Raw genomic sequence first — 20,630 nt, forward strand, 5'->3', positions numbered from 1 at the left:
AGTTAGATCAATTGGTTCAGAATTGTTTTATGTTTATTCATGGGAGAGGGCATCACTGTTGGACCAACATTTATTAGATTAGATTCCCTACAGTGTGGAAACAGGCCCTTCGGCCCAACCAGTCCACACTGACCCTCCAAAGAGTAACCCACCCACACCCATTTACCTCTGACTAATGCACCAAACACTATGGGTAATTTAGCATGGCCAATTCACCTGACCAGCACATTTTTGCCCATCCTTAGTTACCATTGAGAAAGTGATGTTGAGATGCCTTCTTGAAACACTGTAGTCCATCTATTGAGGGTAGATACAGAATGCTGCAATGAAAGTCATTCCAAGATTTTGACCCATTGACAGTGAAGGAATGGTGATATATTTCCAAATCAAGATGGTGATTGGCTTGGATGGGAGGTTGCATCTGCTGGCGTTTCCATGTATTAACCGACCTTGTTCTTCTCGGTGGAAGAACTCCTGGGTTTAGAAGTTGCTGTGTTAATTTCTGCAGTGCATCTTATAGACTAGAACGTATTGCTGTTACTGAGAATTGGTAGTTCAGGAAGTGGATGTTTGTTGACGTAGTGCCAATCAGTTGGGCTGCTTTGTCCTGGATGGTGTCATGTTTCCTGAGTGTTGGTGGACCAGTACCCATCCGGACAAATGGGGAGTATTCCATTACATTCCTGAATGTGCCTTATAGTAGGGAACAAGTTAAGAGGTGAACCATTCACTGCAGGAATCTTAGCCTCTAACCTGCTCCTGCAGCCACAGAATGGCTACTCCAAATCAGTTTCTGGTCAATAGCAACCCCCAGGATGTTGACTGTCACCTTAAGGAGACTTATAGCTGCACGAGAGAGAAAAAAGGAGAACAGAGGGGATCAAGTGTGTTTTATCCAAAACACAAATTGCTGGAGAAACCCAACACATCTGGCAGCATCTGTGGAGAAAGATTAGAGTTAATGTTTTGGGTTCTGTGACCCTACAGAACTCGGACTTGATAGTTAAATCTGCTTTCTCTCTATTTGGTGCCAGACCTGCAGAGGTTAGAGTCATAGAGTCATAGAGATGTACAGCATGGAAACAGACCCTTTGGTCCAACTTGCCCACGCCGATCAGACATCCCAACCCAATCTTGTCCCAACTGCCAGCACCCGGCCCATATCCCTCCAAATCCTTCCTTTTCATATGCTCATCCAAATGCCTCTTAAATGTTGCAATTGTACCAGCCTCCACCACATCCTCTGGCAGCTCATTCCACACACATACCACCCTCTGTGTGAAAAAGTTGCCCCTTAGGTCTCTTTTATATCTTTCCCCACTCACCCTAAACCTATGCCCTCTCATTCTTGACGGTCCCACCCAGGGAAGAGACTTTGTTCATTTATCTTATCCATGTCCCTCACGATTTTATAAACCTCTATAAGGTCACCCCTCAGCCTCCGATGCTCCAGGGAAAACAGCCCCAGCCTGTTTAGCCTCTCCCTAAAGCTCAAATCCTCCAACCCTGGCAACATTCTTGTAAATCTTTTCTGAACCCTTCCAAGTTTCACAACATCTTTCCGATAGGAAGGAGACCAGAATTTCTTCAGCAATTTCTGTTTTTTGTCTCAGACTTGTTATATCTGCAAATGTTTTTTGTTTAATCATTTTATCAAGTTTTGTTTTAATGTCATGGGTTGGAGTTTTCGTTCTGCAGGATAGTGGAAACCCAGTCTGTTTTTGGATCAAGAAGTCACCGCTGCAGCAAAATGTATTAGAGCAAAAGGGGGACAGGAATGGTGACAGGTCAAATCAAATGTGAGATTGGTTTAGACTCCATAATTGTTATCACTGAGTTATTGGTTTTCGCGACATTAAAAAACTACAGTTTGTGCCCCAAGCCTTTTCATTCTCCAACAGGAAGCCAAAGGCAGGGGATCCTCTAGATTACAACATGTTGACTTGATCTATTATGGAGGCTGTGAGGGAGAGGAGGTATGTCCGCTTTTTGGAGGGTGCTAAGTGGACACCAGCTCATCATGCATTAAGGTACCTCTTTGGTCAGGGTTTCTTCCTGCTGCTGTCACCTCTCTCTCTCGCTGATCCTCCCCCAGTGAGCTGTCTCCCTCCAGTGTCTCATTGCCCTTTATGTCCATACTACTTTGCAGGGCCATGTAATGGAGAGTGTAGCCAAGTATGACAATGATTACAGCGTTTCCAGGAAGGTGCTGGAACACAGCACAAGACCAGCAACTGCAAATGCACCTACAGCAGTCTGACTAAATAGCCAAGTGTCTCTAAGGGGGTAGGCACTAATGCAATAACTATGACTAGAGTGAAAGTATATGTAATACCAACAGGGAGTAATTGATAAGTCCCCTAGATGTGATGGGTTTCATCGGAGATCTTCATAAACACATTGAAAACAAGAATTACCAGAATTCTTAGATTCTAGAAAAGTCACAGAGGATTGGAAAATTGCCAGTGTCATGGCTTTAGTCTAAAAGGAAGGCAAGCAAAAAAACAGGTACTGTAGGCTTGTAAGCTTAATATTTATGACTCAGGAAATATTAGTCAATTATCAGGAAAGTAACAGCAGTGCATTTTAAAATACATCTTAAAATCAAACAGCATCAGCGCAGTTTCATGAAGAGGATTAGATTAGATTAGGTTAGATTAGATTACTTACAATGTGGAAACAGACCCTTCGGCCCAACGAGTCCACACCGACCCGCTGAAGCCCAACCCACCCAGACCCATTCCCCTACATTTACCCCTTCACTTAACACTGCGGGCAATTTAGCATATAGAATAGAATCCCTACAGTGTGGAAACAGGCCCTTCGGCCCAACAAGTCCACACTGATCCTCCAAAGAGTAACCCGCCCAGTCCCATTCCTCTACATTTAACCCCTGGCTAATGCACCCAACCTACACATACCTGAACATTGTGGGACAATTTAGCATGGCCAAACCACCTAACCTGCACATTTTTGGACGATGAGAGGAAACTGGAGCACCCAGAGGAAGCCCCTGCAGACATGGGATGAACGTACAAACTCCACACAGACAGTTGCCCAAAGCTAGAATTGAACCAGAGTCCCTGGCGCTGAGGCACTGTGCTGCCCCTTTAAAATATGCAAGTTTTGCTAATATCTGACACATGTATTAGAATTATAAGACCATAGGATTAGAAATTAGGCCATTCAGCCCATTGAGTTTGCTCCGCCATTCAATCATAGCTGATGAGTTTGTCAACCCCATTCTACTGCTTTCTCCCTGTCACCCTTAATCCCTTTGACAATAAAGAGCCTATCTATCTCAGTCTTAAATAAACTCAATGACCTGGCCTCCACAACCTTGTATGGCAATGAATTCTGTGAAGTCACCACTCTCTGGCTGAAGAAGTTTCTCCTTATCTCCGTTCTAAAATGTCTTCTCTTTACTCTCAGGCTGTGCCCTCAGTTTGTATTTGAGGGAGTAACAACCTGGATGGATAAAGGGGAGTTACTGGATGTAATAGATTTGTCTTTCCTAAAGATACTCAATATGGCTTAGATTTAAGGCTATTCAGGAGCGAAGAGCCCATGGTGTTTTAGGTAAAAAATGGTTTGGATAGAGGATAGATTAAATAATTGAAGGTTAGGATAAGGATAGAAATCTGTAAATAGTGAAGTGCGATAGGGATTAGAACAGGTGCCACAATTATTTACAAAAGATATTTTAATGGCTTGAATGAGGAAAGTGTATGTGCTTTCACCAAATGGGTAAGTAATGAGGGATTATAAAGTATGCACAGAGGGATGTAGATTGGTTAAGTGAGCAGACCAAAACTTTTCAGATGAAATATATTGTGGGGAAATTGAGATTATGCACCAGTGGGTCCAAGTACATGAGTTACATGTGAGTTCAGCACGTAATAGCAAAGGGCAGGCTTTTATTTCAAAGGAAATTCATTTGAAAAATATGCAAGCTTTGCTAAAAGAACACAAGACACTGGTCAGATCACGGCTGAAATACTGTGAACAGCTTTGACCCCCTTTACTTGAAGAAAGGTATGCTGACAGTGGCAGAGAAGGTTACTTCTAGATCTGGAGGGACTTTCTTCAGAGGAAAGGTTAAGTAGTTTGTGCTTCCACTTATTGAAGTTGAGAAGAATGAGAGGAGACGTTTATGAAACATGTCAGATTCTTCAGGGGCCTGACAGGGCAGATGTAGAGAGGTTAATTTTCCTCGTGAGAGAGGTGAGGACCAGAGAGCATAATCTCTGAGTAAAAGGTCACCCATTTAGGACTGAGATGAGGATGAACTTTGACTCTCTAAAGGTAGCGAATCAGGTTTCTTTACTGCAGAGGGCTGTAGAGGCTAGCACGTTAAGTATGTTCAAGGCTAAGTTGATCAGTATGAGTATAAAGGGGAAGGCAAGTGCAGTTGAGAATTATCAGGTCAGCCATGAACCCATTGGATGGTGGAGCAGATTTGATGGGGTGAGTGGCCTACCTGTGTGCATAAATAGTTTGCTCAGAAAGTAGTATTCATTCTATCACCTCTGTGTCCAGTAGAGGGGTTTATAGCCTTATCATCAAGGGATGCCTCTCGTCCTGTAGGATATGTCTATGCACTTTGAGGGTTCAAGTGAAGATCTGACCAAGCCAGGATTGTCAGCGAATAAAGAAGTGAAGGCAGCTACTCAGAAGCTGACCACACTCACGTTAAAAGCTGTCATTCTGCTCACAGATCCTAGGAAAGAATCCATCCACTTATTCTAAGTATCCTTGTAGATAGATACTGGATGATGGCTTTAATCCATGCTGCCTTGCAACTTGGGGAATGTTGTAATAGCGGTGAAACCTGAAGTCCTCAGTCTCCGTGAGGCAATATCCATTGTCAAATGAAAGTGATGACCAACTTGGTCAAAGAAGGCATCATTCACCATCTGGATGCAATGGTGCATTTTTTTTCACTCATGGGATAAGGGTGCCACTGGCTAGGCCGTCATTTATTGCCAATCTCAGTTGTCCAGAGGGCAGTTAAGTGTCAGCCACATTGTGTGGGTCTGGAGTCACATGTAGGCCAGGCCAAGTAAGGATGGTAGTTCCCTTCCCTAAAGGATATTAGTGAACCAGATTGGTTTTTCTTGAGAGTTGGTTCCATGGTCATCATTAGAACCTGAATTTCAGACTTTTTATTGAATTCAAATTCCACTATCCACTATGGTGGGATTTGTACCCTGGTCCCCAGTACGTGATCTGGGTCTCTTGATTAATAGTACAACAATAATACTGCTGCGTCATCACCTCTCCTGGTGGTGCAGCTGGTTTTGAGATGATCCACTGCTAATTCTTGGATGAAGCCAGAAGCAAACAGTTCAAGGCCACAGTGATAACCAGAGAATGGTGAGAAATACTGCAAGCAGCGAAGCCTTTAGTGACACAGACCAGCTCTGTGGTCATATATACTGCATGTGGTCTTCCGCAAGATACGTGGAGAGTTGCCGACACCTCACTGGAGCATTATTTCTGCATTAATCATGAGATTTGTAGAGAAATAAAAGGAATAAACATTTGGAGTTTTAGGTTAGCATGGAAGTGTAAGAAGCATTTTTCTTCACTATTGTGTCTCAACTACAGTGCATACCAGGAATACACATGACAGTGCTTATTTAGATGTTCACAAGCTACAGATGAAATTCCACCATATGAGACCAATTACTGGCCAGATGTAAAGTGAGAGACATAGCAAATTTGACAGAATTGGGTCTGAAAAGGAAAAGCAGAAAGACTACCACAGGGATCATTGAAGTGGAGTGCAGTAGTTGTACAATAATGGGGAGAACAGATCTGTGCCCATATTTCAATCACTAATGACCTGTGTGCACGAATATCAAATAGAATGCCAAAATTTCCAGATAATTCAAAATTGTATGGGAGAGCTAATAGAGTTGAAGAGGTAATTATATTCAAAAAGACTTTATAAAGCTTGGAGGGATGATTGGCAAATGACCTTCAACTTGAATGAATGTAATGAGTTGCATATTGAATCAAGTATTAATGATAACTATAAAAAGGCAGGGATATGGATAAACTACTGGGGAAAAAAAGTAAATTGCAGAGAAGGATTGATTGGATGTTGGAAGATCATTTGACTGTCCCATTAACACTGTTACTTTGGGACAGTGTAGTAACAATTGGAGCAATCTGCTGGCTTATTTGGGATAGCATATAGTTTACTTGGCTTTACAAATAATGAAGAAACATAAAAGCAAGTAAATTATGCTAAACCCTTACAGGTTAGGCTTATGCAAGAATATCATATCCAAAACTGAATGACACATTTCAGAAGTGACATGAAAGCTGGGAGCTGTGTTCCCCAAGAGCAGAGGCATTTAAGAAGGGACTTAATTGAGATTTTGAAAATTAGGGTTTTGACAGAGTAAGTAGAGAGCAAATGTTTGTCCAGGTATGAATGTCAGTAAGCAGAGGGTTCAGCATTTAAAATTAATCAGAGAGACATTTGAGCTTTGCTTTTGTGAAGCAGCTTGGTAATATTTAAAAGGGAATTGGAATAATAATTGAAATTAAAATAACAGCTTTTAGAGCATAAACGTGAAACATATTTACAAGGTTCCTACCAGAGGGAGTATATTCCCGTGTCAATGTATTTTATAAATCAAACACAGTCATGCTACAATTTGATCGCTTGGGACTTATAAAGCTGAAACTCCTAAGGTGCAGGAAACTCCTATTATTGGGCACTGTGGTGAGCAAACAACTTTGATCCCTGTGTATGTTCTTTTTTATGACTTTGCACATTGCCTTTATGACATTCCAACAGCTCTGGCTGTTTCTTTTGGTGTTAGCTAGCCTACAAATAACCAGAGGAGAAAGTGAGGACTGCAGATGCTGGAGATCGGAGCTGAAAATGTGTTGCTGGAAATGCGCATCAGGTCAGGCAGCATCCAAGGAGCAAGAGAATCGACGTTTCGGGCATGAGCCCTTCTTCAGGAATGAGGAAGCTCATTCCTGAAGAAGGGCTCATGCCCGAAACGTCAATTCTCCTGCTCCTTGGATGCTGCCTGACCTGCTGAGCTTTTCCAGCAACACATTTTCAGCTACATATAACCAGATTTGACTTCTGTTGTAACTTAAGGGATTTGAAATTATGATTCCTGCTTGGATGAGATACTGTAACCAATTATACAATGTACTCATAAGCATCAGTGAAAAGGAATAAAGACAGATGGAAGCCTATCCACAAGGAATCCATTAATGCTTAAAGATGAAGAAATCACAGGTGAAATGTCTTGTGTGTGGATCATGAACAAAAGGGACTACCTCTGAAACATAACTTAAAACAAATGGCCCTCAAGACTTTTCTCCCATTTAATGAGGCCAAGTCTAATCTTTAACTTAACCCAGCGTAGGCATTCATCAGAAATCGCAACAGTAGGCCATTTGCTTATTGAATTCCGGAACATCAATGTGACTGAAAACAAGTTCTGGAATTTACATATTAATGAACTGAAACTTTCAACCCATTCTAAAAGATGAAAGACTGAACAACAATCTAGGCTTTTTCAATATATCATTTCAATTGCATGACCGTGTAATGTTTTGCTGTAAATTCTGTGTCTTATGATTCTCTTCCAGAGCTAGCTGATGAAGGAATGGCACTCTGAAAGCTAGTCCTTCCAAATAAACCTGTTGGACTATAACCTGGTGATTTTTAACATCGTTAGACTCGTAATTTCAAATTGTTATTTAAATTCAAAGTCCAAGATCTGCCAAGTTTGAACCCAGGTCCCAAGAACATTATCATGGGTTTCTTGATTAATAACCTGTGATAATACCACTAGGCCAACTGCTCCCCTTTCAGTCCTGTAATCCCAGGAATCAGTTTTTGGTAAATCTTTCTTGCATTCCCTCCATATCTAGAGCGTCATTCCTTTGAAAAGGAGACCAAAGCTACACACGTGTGGAATCACAAAGCCCTGTACAATTGCAGCAAGACATACCTAACTCTTGTCTGTGAATCCTCTTGTCATGTGAGCCAACATACCATTTGTTTCCTTCACTGCCTGCAGCATCTACTGCTACCTCATCTACCTCTGTGCATTTTCCCCTATTGTCGTCATATTCAAGAGGGAATTTGAGTTGTCTGGAAAGGAAAGGATGTGCAGGGGGAGAGTTAGGGGAATATTATACAGTGAATTGCTAATTTGGAGTAGCAACATAGACATCTCAAGCTGAATGGCCTCAGTTCTGTACCAGTTCTAAGATTCTGTGAGCTACGGTTTATCTTTCCCTGCCCATCGATTCCCTTAGTGGTCAAAAAACTCTCGATCTTGTTCTTGAATGTATTAATACCTGAATGTCCACTTGTAGCTGTCTGAAGTCGAGAATAGTGAAGAGAAGTGTTCGTCCTAAATGGCAAAGCCTTCCTCATGAGACTTTGATGTAATTCTGGCTGTTCCAGTTCAGGTTAAACAACCTCTCAATATTAACCTTGTCGAAACCCTCCCAGATTCATATAGGTTTCAATAAGATAACTCTTTATTCTAAATTACAAAGAATTATTGGCTCATTTTATTCAATTTCTTCCCAAAGATTAGAACCCTCTTATGCCACAAATCTATCAAGTGAATCTTTGTGACACTCCCTTTGAGGCAAGTGTATTCTCTCATAGGTGCGTATTTCCAAGTTTAGTTTCCGCAAACTCTCACATAATTATAACAACACTTTCACATTGTAACCAGTTGGCAACATAGGCCAATATGCCACTTGCATTTTTGATTGCTTGTTGAACCTACATGTTAACTCTATGTATTCATGTACAACAGCACCCAAATTTTCTCCACAAGTTAACTTTATAGTATGGAGCCATCCTTCGTTCTTCACACAGATCAACACCCTGCATGTTACTTGATATGTAGTCTCATCTCAAAACCTTGGCCTGCCTTTCCTTGCTTCAGATAGTGAAAATCCACCACTTACTTTAAACTTTCTGTTGAATACCAGAAGTGTATTTTCTGAAAAAAAACCTTTTAAATAATCAGTTACTATTAAGAAGTGGTGCACGAGGTCAGATGAATATATTCCGTCTTGTACTATGCTTTTTGACCACAGATATTATATCAATCATAGCTCATTACTTCCATCAGATCAATTACTTTGTGTTGAAAAGTGTGGTGCTGGAAAAGCGCAGCAGGCCAGGCAGCATCCGCGGGGCAAGAGAATCGACGTTTCGGGCATAAGCCCTTCTTCAGGAATCATCTATTATTTTGTGTGTCTGCCTATGTTTGTCATCCTGCATCTGCCCATGAGCGTTTAGTTTTATGTATTCAAGGTTTTGTACAATTATGATGAATATACTTTAGGGCTGTTTCTTTAATTCAAGAGTGAAGAAATGAAGAGTAGCATCTGCTTTGCCTTGATTTCTACATGACACCTGAAATAACTCCAGTATTCTGTCACCAAGTCGCCCTTTATTTATGTGCACATTGTACTTGACACTAGTCTGGATTCTTCAGAGCCAGCTTTGAGTAAACGGACATTCCTGTTTATATCTGTCAGCCAGGACTCCCTGATTAGGTAAAAAGCCTCAAACAGGGAACTCATACTCAATGAGATCCACATACCTGACCTTGTTATAGTCACTACAACATCAAGCCTGTATAGCTTGGTTACCACTGGTGCAGGTTGCCCTGGGGATGTTGTACAAATTTTCATATGCTGCCACTTAGACTCGAACATCAAGGTAAGAGCAGTTTGGCCAGACAGTGGACAGACTTTCAGTCTCTAAAATTTGAACTGAAAGAGAACAAGTGGACGGTTTCACTGAGATATGAGGACAGCAGCTACTGTGGTTATCTCTTCTGTCAGAAGTCACGCAACACCAGATTATGGTCCAGCAGGTTTATTTGCAATCACAAGCTCTCAAAGTGCTGCTCCTTTGTCAAGTGACGAAAGAGCAGCTTTTCAAACGCTTGTGATGTTAAATAAACCTGTTGGACTATAACCTGGTTTCATTGACTTCTGATTTTGTCCACCCGAGTTCAAAACCAGCACCTCCGCATCATTGCTACCTTTCCTGTGAGGCAGAATGCAGGAGGGAGGATGATCTGAGGCTGAAGAGGTGAGTCTACTGGAAAAGTAAGTAATTCAGATGATTCACGTTGGGGTGGCAGGGCAAAGAATCAACTGAGTGGACTTTCGGATGATATCTGTGGCCTGCAAGAGCAGGTCAGAGGCCAGGAATCCACCAGCGAGTAACTCATCTCCTGATTCCACAAAGCCTGTTCTCCATCGATAAGTCACAAATCAAGAGTGTGATGAAACATTTCCTACTTGCGTGAGTGATTGCGGCTGCAACAACTCCAAGCTTGACACAATCCAGGACACACTTAATTGGCACCATATCCTCAATAATCTACTCCTTGAACCACCTACGCTCAGTATCAGTGTGTATTGTCTGCAAGATGCACGTCAGAAATTCACCAGTGCTCTTTGGACAGCACTTTCCAAACCCACAAACATTACCATCAAGAGGGTCAAGGGCAGTAGATACTTTGGGGCATCACCATCTGCAAATTCCCTTCCAAGCCTCTTGCTGTCCTGACTTGGAAATATTCTCACTGTTCTTGTGGGAGTAAGGTGGTGAGGAACATTTAAGAGAGAGATTAGGAGACCAATAACAGATGAGGTTAACATGGGTGGGGTGGTGGGGCTAGTGAAAGGATCTCAGGGAGGGTCCAAGAGACTTGTGATAGTGGTATGTTTGTTTTAGGGGAGTTGGCAAGAGACCTTTTGATAACTGGGGACAGGTATGAGAGTGAAACATCAGAGCAGGGATGGGGTTGTAGCTGTTTAATCCATTGAGTTTTTAAAGTCAAAAACACCTACTTTTCCACTCTCTTTGCTTTCAAAACTAGATGGTATTCTCTTGAGTGCTGAATAAAAATTGATCGACTTGAATGATTAAAGCATTTGATATGTAGTAGGTGGACAGAAACAATTTCTTCTGGCAAGGTCAGTTCCAGAACAAGGGGAGCAGTTTCCAAATTGGAATGAGGCTGTTCATAGATGAAAACACTTCACAAAAGGTGGAGTGGCAATCTATAGTGCTTGACCCCTATCAAGCTATTGAGGCTGTGGGTTCAGTTGAAAATGTCAAAACGTAGCCATATTCCTTTTGGTTTTCCATGTTTTAGATGACATAATGTGCACCAGCTAGAGTTGTGTTCTTGTTAAGGGACATGACATCTGTCAACGACACAAACTGTTTGCACAGCCACAACTTCACAGTCCTGCCAACGTAATCTGGCTCTGAGCTTGCTCATGTTGAGAATGCGACATGCACATTATTGACTGAGGACATTACATTGATTCCATTGCTGCAAGTGTAACTGCAGGTGAAGCAGGAACATTTGTACCAAAACATCATATGCTGGGATATTATGGATCTGTCTTCAGAATACAGGCCTCTCTGCTTTGGAGTTGATAACAAAGTATAACACATAGGTTGATAGATATTTATTTGACTAGAGCATTCAAGTTGATTGCAACAAAAGCATCAGAGGCTCAGGGTGACCTTATAGAGGGTTATAAAATCATGAGGGGCATGGATAGGATAAGTAGACAATGTTTTTTCCTTATCCACAATGTCTACTGAAAAGGCCGGAGGTCACCAGTGCTGTATGTTGCTGACATTTTAACGACATTTATTGATGATAGTAGAAGTAATAGTGAATGAAGTGAAAGTATCTCTGCAGTTAGAAAATTAATCCAAATTTGAAAATCCAAAAGTCGATCCACCAGAAATCAGATTGGTTTAAATGGAATGTGCTAGAAGATTATCAAAGTGTCTTGCACATGCTATTTCAGATTTTAAGTTAATTTGAGTAAATAGGCTACCAAAAGCCAGCTGTGGTATTGATTTTATAGTCGTGGATGTGTTAGCTATTAAACAACATCCTTGCAGACTTAATCAGAGAAATAATCTCATTTGAGGGAAGTGATTAAGTTCATGATGGGCACTGACAGCTACTATTATCATGATCCCAAATCTGGATACATCACAAAGGATACATCACAAAAATCAACATGGTAACAAAAGCAGACTGGAGCAACATGGTACTTCTGGAGTCTCCTGAGAGTCCCGGATGAGTTTTCTCCTCTGGCAATAGTCTATCTCTGAGAGTGAGAAAGAGGAACCTAGAGTGAGGTTCGTGTCCTGCCATTGGTACTGACCACCAAGTTTAAAATAGTAACAGGTCTGCATGCATATCTGGCAGCTAATGAGCATTTTGCAAGACCTGGCCATTCATCATACCTACCAATGCCTCCATGGAGACAGTCAGATGTTCATAAGTCACAGCCAGCACATTAAAGATGATATTGGTGCACTTCTCCAAACTTCGATCCATTTTTCTGAGTGACTGTGATAAACTCTTAGCGAACTTTGAGAAGATTTGTAGCGCAGGTTGAGGTTTTGGATGTAGGTTTGCTCGCTGTGCAGGGAGGTTCATTTCCAGACATTTCATTACCCTACTAGGTAACATCTTCAATGGGCCTCGGGCAAAGCAATGCTGAAAATTCCTGCTTTCTGTTTATATGTTTGGGTTTCTTTGGGTTGGTGATGTCATTTCCTGTGGTGATGTTATTTCCTGTGGTGAAGTCACTTCCTGTTCCAAACTGATTGTCCATTTGAATGAATGGGGTGTTTCCTCACTGGCCGGCTGCCAAGCCATATCGGTGATGTACTCACTATTACCTGCTCCCAACTCTGATTGTGCCGAAGTATGCACTGAGTTGTCATTACCTGAGCTGATGGAGGATGTAGGATAGAGTGTGGCTGGTGCTTCCTCGGAGCGTCTGTGTCATTATTTCTCTGTGGCAGAGGAGAAGATGTCTAGAGGGCTGCTTTCTTTATGGCAGAGACTATGGTGGGTGGTACTCATGCTTGCAAAAGATAAGAGGCTGAATGTGTTGCAAGTTGGGAGTGCAAGCTTGTGCATGGCAAGAACACATTCATAGTCATTGTGGTGGGAGAGAGGCACAGCACTTTATAATGATTCTTACTTGGTTGCCAAGATGTGATATCTCAACGTCACCACATTAGCAGTCACAGTCCTCTCTGGCTAATATAAGAATTCTCCACTTTTAAGGGGAGAGCAGAGAATTGTTAGGCACCCCACCACACTCCTCTTATCCTCCTGTCCCCTTTTGTCAGCTGTTTGTTCCTGAATGAGGCAAAGACCGGGTGAAATGCAAGAGGGTGACATGGTCATTGGGTGTGGGTGTTTGGGAGGCAAGCTGTACCGAGTGAGTGAGTGCGAAGAGCATAAGATGTGCAGGGTTGGTGGTCTGAGGGAGTGGGGTGGGACAGAGTGATGGATGGTGCTGCATGCGATGATGAAAATGGTAGACCACAAACCTTGGTGGGAGGGGGCTGCAGCAGCAGAGATGGTGAGAGTGAGAGGTATCAAGGAGAAGATGATGTTACAGAGCAGAGCTGTGCTTTCCAGTTGACCACGGAGACTATGCTGATCTGTAACCCAACTTCAGACAAGGCTGCAGTGCTGTGGACAGAGAAAAGCTGGATAGATTGGGAAGTTTTTCCCTTGAGTGTAGGAGGTTGATGGGTGACTTTTTAACATCATGAGTGGCATAGATAAGGCAAATAGCAAAGGTCTTTCCCCTGGGATGAGGGAGTTCATCACTAGCAGGCATATTTTTAAGGTGAAAGGAGAAAGATTTAAAAGAAACACTAGCGACAACTCTTTCACACACAGGATAGTTCGTATGTGGAATGAATGCCAGAGGAAATGGTAGATGCAAGTAAAGTTGCAACATTTAAAAGACATTTGGATAAGTAAGCATATAGGAAAGATTTAGAGGGGTATGGGCCAAAAGTAGACAAATGGGACTAGTTTAGTTTGGGAAACTTGGACAAATTGGACTGAAGGGTCTGTTTTTGTGCAGTGTGGCTCTGACCCCTGAGGTGACCCTGAAGAAAGAAGGCAGCCATCCAATCTACCACCTCCAGATCTCTGTGAGCAATGCTGTGGTGCCGATCATCCTCTGAGTGCTATCTCCTGTGTGGTACTTCACTCCCTGGAAACATGAAGGGCTGCTCCCGGCTTGCAGTGTTTGAATCACTGAGCATTAAATAAGGATCCTGTGGTGTGCACGACTGAAGTTCCTGCCAGTGGTGGGGACTTCCACTGCAAGGTGGCAGAGAATGGCACACAGTGCAAACTTCACCATGTCAGCAGTGTAGAATTGGGTGAGGAAAACCACTAGAGTTCACTGAGTGATACCTTTCATTAACCCTCCCACACATCCCCCAAAGATGACACATTTGCCAAATTTTGGAAAATTTCAGCCTTAAGAATTTTTTCGAACTGTATTTCATGTCTAGATAACTTGCTTAATTTAAATCTCTTGTTCAATGGACTTCTGTTGTTAAGAAAACTGTGCAGCCTCATGTGGTTATGTTTCTGTGAATTTAACAACATTAACAAAAACTTAAAGAAAATGATCTATCAAGCCACCTTTTAGTCTGGGATCTGACTTGTCCAGTAGTGCCATCAGCTAGGTTTTTACCAATATTTTTCCTTGTGGTGCACTAATTCTGACAAATTGCTGATCTTAATCATTCCGCTACGAACAGCTATTATAATCCAGAACTGGAATTCCATCCCAAAAACACTTGCCTCCCTTGCACTCTGTTCTCCTCATTTTAAGATTTCAGTAATAAAGTTGCTTTTATTACCTATTTCCAATATCACATTCTGTGAACTAGAGGCATGTTTTGTTTGAAAACACACCAGTAAAATACCTTGGGACATTTTTTGATGTTAATGGTAATAGCTAACTAGGTTCATTCCCGTTGTGTTGTTTTAGATTTCTAACCATCTTTAGCAGTGTAACTTAAGGGGAAAAAACAAAAATTAGCCTTTTCAGCACAGGACTGTTGAATGGGGACCTGGTAAGTTTTGAAAATGTGTGTGGTGTCCATCTGGAATTGATTGTGTGCCAATACAGTGTTGTACTGTCCCAATAATTTTAAGCATGTTCTTTCTTTCATCTCACAGATAATTGCGACAATCAACTTGTGTCTGACTTGCCTCAGTCAGCATTCTCTTCCTCCTCTGTGCTATCTAGCAGTCACAACCCTGGCTTTGCAAAGCTGAATAGAAGGGATGGTAAGACACGAGCTTTCCTTTTAACGACCAAGCTAATTATTCATTCTCAGCATGTTCGTGCATCACAAATGCAAATGAAAACACAGAAAAGTTGGTTTTGTTTTCACAGGTGAATAGATAGCTATCCAAGAAGTGCATGGACTGGCATACATCATGTTGCAGAATGCCCATGTGCTTATATTTACAATCATGCTGTGTTGTCAAATGCTGTGGCAATGGTCTGTTCCCCAGGGTACAATAGTCCCTAGATTAACAATGATATATAACAAGATCAAGCTTTCTCAAACTGATAGTAGATGTGCAGTTCATCAAAAAGTTATGACACTGAAATCTTTTATTGGTTATTTCAAGCAAGTGACAAGCTTATAAGCCAATTTGAAGTGTTTCACTGCATGTGGTCCATCCAACTACAGCATTTGTATGCAGTTTGATGTATATTTTTATTGACAGAGCTCCCATGACATTGGGAAAGAGGATAGAGGGAAAGAGACTGAAGGAGATGTGGGTGGGGTGGGGACTAATGCAGAATTGCCGTTTAAAAATGTTGGCATCTGAAAATGATATTTCGCAAAGTGGCTAATTTCTGATAATACATAATGGAACACGGCATATAAATGGACCGTGTTTTGATTAATTCCTTTTGCATTGTTCCTTCATACTGTGAATCCACAGTGAAGTAAACATGTAATAGTTGACGGCGATGGGTTTATCAAACTATGCTTCCAGATTTTCTGCTATTACTGGATATGGAAGACAAGATTCAAATTCTGCAAAAAGGGTCACTAGCTTTGAAAAGTTACCCCTTTCTTCTCTTCACAGCTGCTGCCAGAACTGCTGAGTTTCTCCAGCAATTTCTGTTTTCGTTTGAATCAAGTTCCAGAATGGGTGTCGCTGCCTAACCAGCATTTATTGCCTGTCCTTAGTTGCTCTTGAAATGGCAGTAGTGAGCTGCCATCTTGAACCGCTGCAGTCCACGTGCTGGAAATAGTCCCACAATATTCTTGGGGAGGGCATGTGCCATTGTGTTTCCAGCTCAAATTAATTCTAACAGATGTATTCTGAACAGCAACTTTTATTTAGTTAGAACCTTAGTAAATTGAAACCTCCCACAGGGCTTTGCAAGAACATATCAGAATATAACGTCACACCCAACCAAATAAAGAAATGTTTGGTCAGAGGACCAAAAGCTTGCTCAAGGAGGTATGCTTTAAGGAATGTCTTAAGGGGAGAAATTAATTTGGTAACAGAGAATGCCAGAGTTATTCACTCAGGCAACTGAGGTTGGCCACTAATCTGGGATACACAAGTGGTCAAGATTAAATGATACCTTAAGGCTGGTGTTGGCGATCAACAGGTGGTGGTGTAGTGATAATATTAAAGTTCCAGTTCTTCAAAACCCGAGACTAATGTTTTGAGGACGTGTTCAAACCTCACTATGGTAGATGATGAAATTTGAATTTCTTAAAAACTTGGAATAAAAAGTCAAACTGCAGCCATATAACCACCATCAATTGTTGTTTAAAAAGCCATCAGATTCACTGAATCTACCTAAAGTAATGTAATTGTCTCCTAACCTGTCTCTGGGCACCCAAATTATGCTCCTCTTGCTCAATGTGGGAGCTCAGGGATGAGGCTGATGTCCCTGACTCCTTCACATGCAGGAAGTGTGTCCAGCTGCAGCTCTTGTTAGAGCACATGACAGCTATGGAGCTGTGAATTGACTTATTTTGGAGCATCCCCCATGATGCCGAGGAGGTTGTGGATTGCACGTTTAGCAAATTGGTCGCACCACAGATTAGGATTGCTGTGGGAGAAAGGGAATGGGTGACTAAAAGGCAGAGAAAGAGCAAGAAGGCAGTGCAGGTGTCCCCTGAGATAATCTCCCTCCAAAACAGGCATTCCTTTTTTGGATACTGTTGGGGGAGATGGCTTACCAGGGGAAGGCAGCAGACGATAGGTTCATGGCACCATGGCTGGCTCTGCTGTATAGAAGAGCAGGAAAATAGTGGAAGGCCTATTGTGATAGGGGATTCAGTTATAAGGGGAGGAGATAGTCGGTTCTATGGTCGGAAACATGACTCCCAAATGGTATGTTGCCTCCCAGGCGCACAGGTCAGGGATGTCTAAGATTGGCTGCAGGGCATTCTGAAGGGGGAGGGTGAACAGCCAGCTGTCATGGTGCATATAGGCATCAATGATACAGGGGAAAAAAAAGGATGAGCTCTCGCAAGCAGAATTTAGGGAGTTAGGAGCCAAGTTAAAAAGTAGGACCTCAGAGGTAGTAATCTCAGGATTGCTACCGGTGCCACGAGTTAGTCAGAGTAGATATGAAAGTATAGGCAGAATGAATGAGTGATTTGAGAGATGGTGCAAGAGGGAGGGGTTCAGACTTTTGGGACATTATCACCCGTTCTGGGAGAGGTGGGACTATTACAAATCGGACAGTCTACATCTGGGCCAGACTGGAACCAATGACATTGGATGTGCTTTTGCTAATGCTGTTGCAGAGGGTTTAAACTAACGTGGCAAGGGGTTGGGAACAAAATGAGGAGGTTAGTGGACAGTAAGGAGGTAGTAACTAAAGTCTGTAAGAAACGAGATAATGAAGTCAGCATCAAGATTAGAGTGGTGCTGGAAAAGAACAGCATCCGAGGAGCAGGAAAATTGATGTTTTGGGCAAAAGCCCTTCATCAGGAATGAGAGGAATTAGGGAAAAACAATGACTGCAGATGCTGGAAACCAGATTCTGGATTAGTGGTGCTGGAAGAGCACAGCAGTTCAGGCAGAAGTCAGTGTGACTAAGGGGAAGAGTAGGCAGGGAGCAGATGATGAACGCAAAGGGACTGATGGTCTGAGGTGAATTTGCTTTAATGTGAGAAGTGTAGTAGTTAAGGCAGATGAACTTAGGACTTGGATTAGTACCTGGGAGTCTGGTGTTAAAACTATTACTGAGACTTGGTTGAGGGAAGGGGAAGATTGGCAACTAAATATCCCAGAATATAGATGCTTCAGGTGGAATGGAGGGGGGCAAGGGTTGGAGGAGTTGCATTATGGTCAGAGAGGATATCACAGCTGTACTGAAGGAGGGCACGATGGAGCACTCGAGCAGGGAGGCAATATGGGCAGAGCACAGAAATAGGAAGGGTGTGGTAACAATGTTGTGGCTGTACTACAGACCTCCCAACAACGAGTCCGAGATAGAGGTACAAATATGCAGACAGATTATGGAAAGATGAAGGAGCAACAGGGTAGTAATGATGGGAGATTTTAATTTTCCCAACATTGACTGGGATTCACTTAATGTTAGAGGTTTAGATGGAGCAGAATTTGTAAGGAGCATCCAGAGAGTTTTCTGGAGCAGTATGTAAATAGTCCAACTCTGGAAGGGGCCATACTGGGCCTGGTGTTGGGAAATGAGCCTGGCCGGGTGGTTGAAGTTTCAGTAAGGGATTACTTTGGGAATAGTGATCAAAATTCTGTAAGTTTTAGAATACTCATGGACAAAGACAGGAGTGGTCTGAAAGGAAGAGGGATAAAATGGGGGAAGGCCAACTATACCAAAATTTGGCAAGAGTTGGGGGATGTGGATTGGGAGCAGCATTTGAGGGTGAATCCAAAGAGAGTTTGATTAGAGTGCAGGAGAGACATGTCCCTGTGAAAATGAGGGATAGAAATGACAAGATTAGATGACAGGTGAAATTGTGAGACTAGCTAAGAGAATAAAAGGAAGCAAGCATAACATTAAGGCAACTGAAACCAGACAAAGCTTTGGAAGAATATCGAGAAAGTAGGACCAATCTGAAACAAGGAATCAAGAGGGTTAAAAGGGGTCATGAAACATCTTTCGCAAACAGGGTTAAGGAAAGTCTTACATCAAAAAGCATTTACTGAGAAAGAAAGTTAATGCATTCATGTGTGTTATTACTTAACAAGTGATGTCTTAATGAGAAAATGGAGACCATCACACATTCAAACACATGAGAAATGGGCAGAGATTCATCAAATTGTTTTGCCAGTACAGTATAGAAAGGAAGTGCTGCGAGTGGCGCATGAGCTATCACTTGAGGTCACTTAGAGATGAGGAAAACACAGGCTAAAATACAAAGACATTTATATTGGCCTGGACTATGTAAAGATGTTGTTGAATTTTGCCAGATGTGTCATACATAGAATCATAGAGATGTACAGCACGGAAACAGACCCTTCGGTCCAACCCATCAATGCTGACCAGATATCACAACCCAATCTAGTCCCACCTGCCAGCACCCAGCCCATATCCCTCCAAACCTTTCCTATTCATATACACATCCAAATGCCCTTTAAATGTCGTAATTGTACCAGCCTCCATCACTTCCTCTAGCAGCTCATTCCATACACATACCACTCTCTGTGTGAAAACGTTGCCCCGTAGGTCTCTTTTATATCTTTCCCCCCTCACCCTAAACCTATGCCCTCTAGTTCTGGACTCCCCCACCCCAGGAAAAAGACTTTGCCTATTTATCCTATCCATGCCCCTCATAATTTTGTAAACCTCTATAAGGTCACCCCTCAGCCTCTGAAGTTCCAGGGAAAACAGCCCCAGCTTGTTTAGCCTCTCCCTGTAGCTCAAATCCTCCAACCCTGGCAACATCCTTGTAAATCTGTTCTGAACCCTTTCAAGTTTCACAACATCTTTCCGATAGGAAGGAGACCAGAATTGCATGCAATATTCCAACAGTAGCCTCACCAATGTCCTGTACAGCCGCAACATAACCTCCTAACTCCTGCATTCAATACTCTGATCAATAAAGGAAACCATACCAAATGCCTTCTTCACTATCCTATTTACCTATGACTCTACTTTCAAGGCACTATGAACCTGCACTCCAATGTCTCTTTGTTCAGCAGCACTCCCTAGGGCCTTACCATTAAGTGTATAAGTCCTGCTAAGATTTGCTTTCACAAAATGCAGCACCTCGCATTTATCTGAATTAAACTCCATCTGCCACTTCTCAGCCCATTGGCCCATCTGGTCAAGATTCTGTTGTAATCTGAGGTAACCGTCTTCGCTGTCCACATGCCCGCTAATCAGAAAACCACAGGCAGTAATAAAACCTGCACCTTTAATACCTATTCCAGCATTTGAGGAATCTTTCACAAGAGTCTTAATTGATTGCATAGGTTCCCGACCACAAACAAAAAGTGGGAATATGTATTTATTAACAATAATGGATGTGTCAACTAGATTTCCAGAGGCAATCCCATTCCGCAACATCATAGCTAAAAGGGTTGTAGAAGAATTACTTAAATGTTTTACTAGATATGAACTACTATTAGAGATCCCAACAGATCAAGGATCAAACTTCACATCTAAACTATTCAAGGAGTTTATGGATAACTTGGGAATAAAGCAACCCAAATCTACTGTGTACTATCCAGAATCACAGGGAGCACTAGAGAGAT

At 42.2% G+C, this 20,630-nt stretch overlaps 1 protein-coding gene across 2 annotated transcripts in view; it reads left to right on the forward strand.

Annotated features, from left to right (window-relative positions):
* Positions 1 to 20,630, forward strand: part of LOC140482416 (contactin-associated protein-like 5) — a 1,296,746-nt gene that overhangs the window by 98,642 nt on the left and 1,177,474 nt on the right. For both annotated transcript variants that reach the window (XM_072579899.1, XM_072579898.1), the window contains exon 2: positions 15,078 to 15,188. In XM_072579899.1, coding sequence (XP_072436000.1) covers positions 15,078 to 15,188 — 111 coding nt within the window. The remainder of the gene's footprint in view (positions 1 to 15,077; positions 15,189 to 20,630) is intronic.

This window comes from Chiloscyllium punctatum, chromosome 10, assembly GCF_047496795.1.
Source record: "Chiloscyllium punctatum isolate Juve2018m chromosome 10, sChiPun1.3, whole genome shotgun sequence".
Lineage (NCBI taxonomy): Eukaryota > Metazoa > Chordata > Chondrichthyes > Orectolobiformes > Hemiscylliidae > Chiloscyllium > Chiloscyllium punctatum.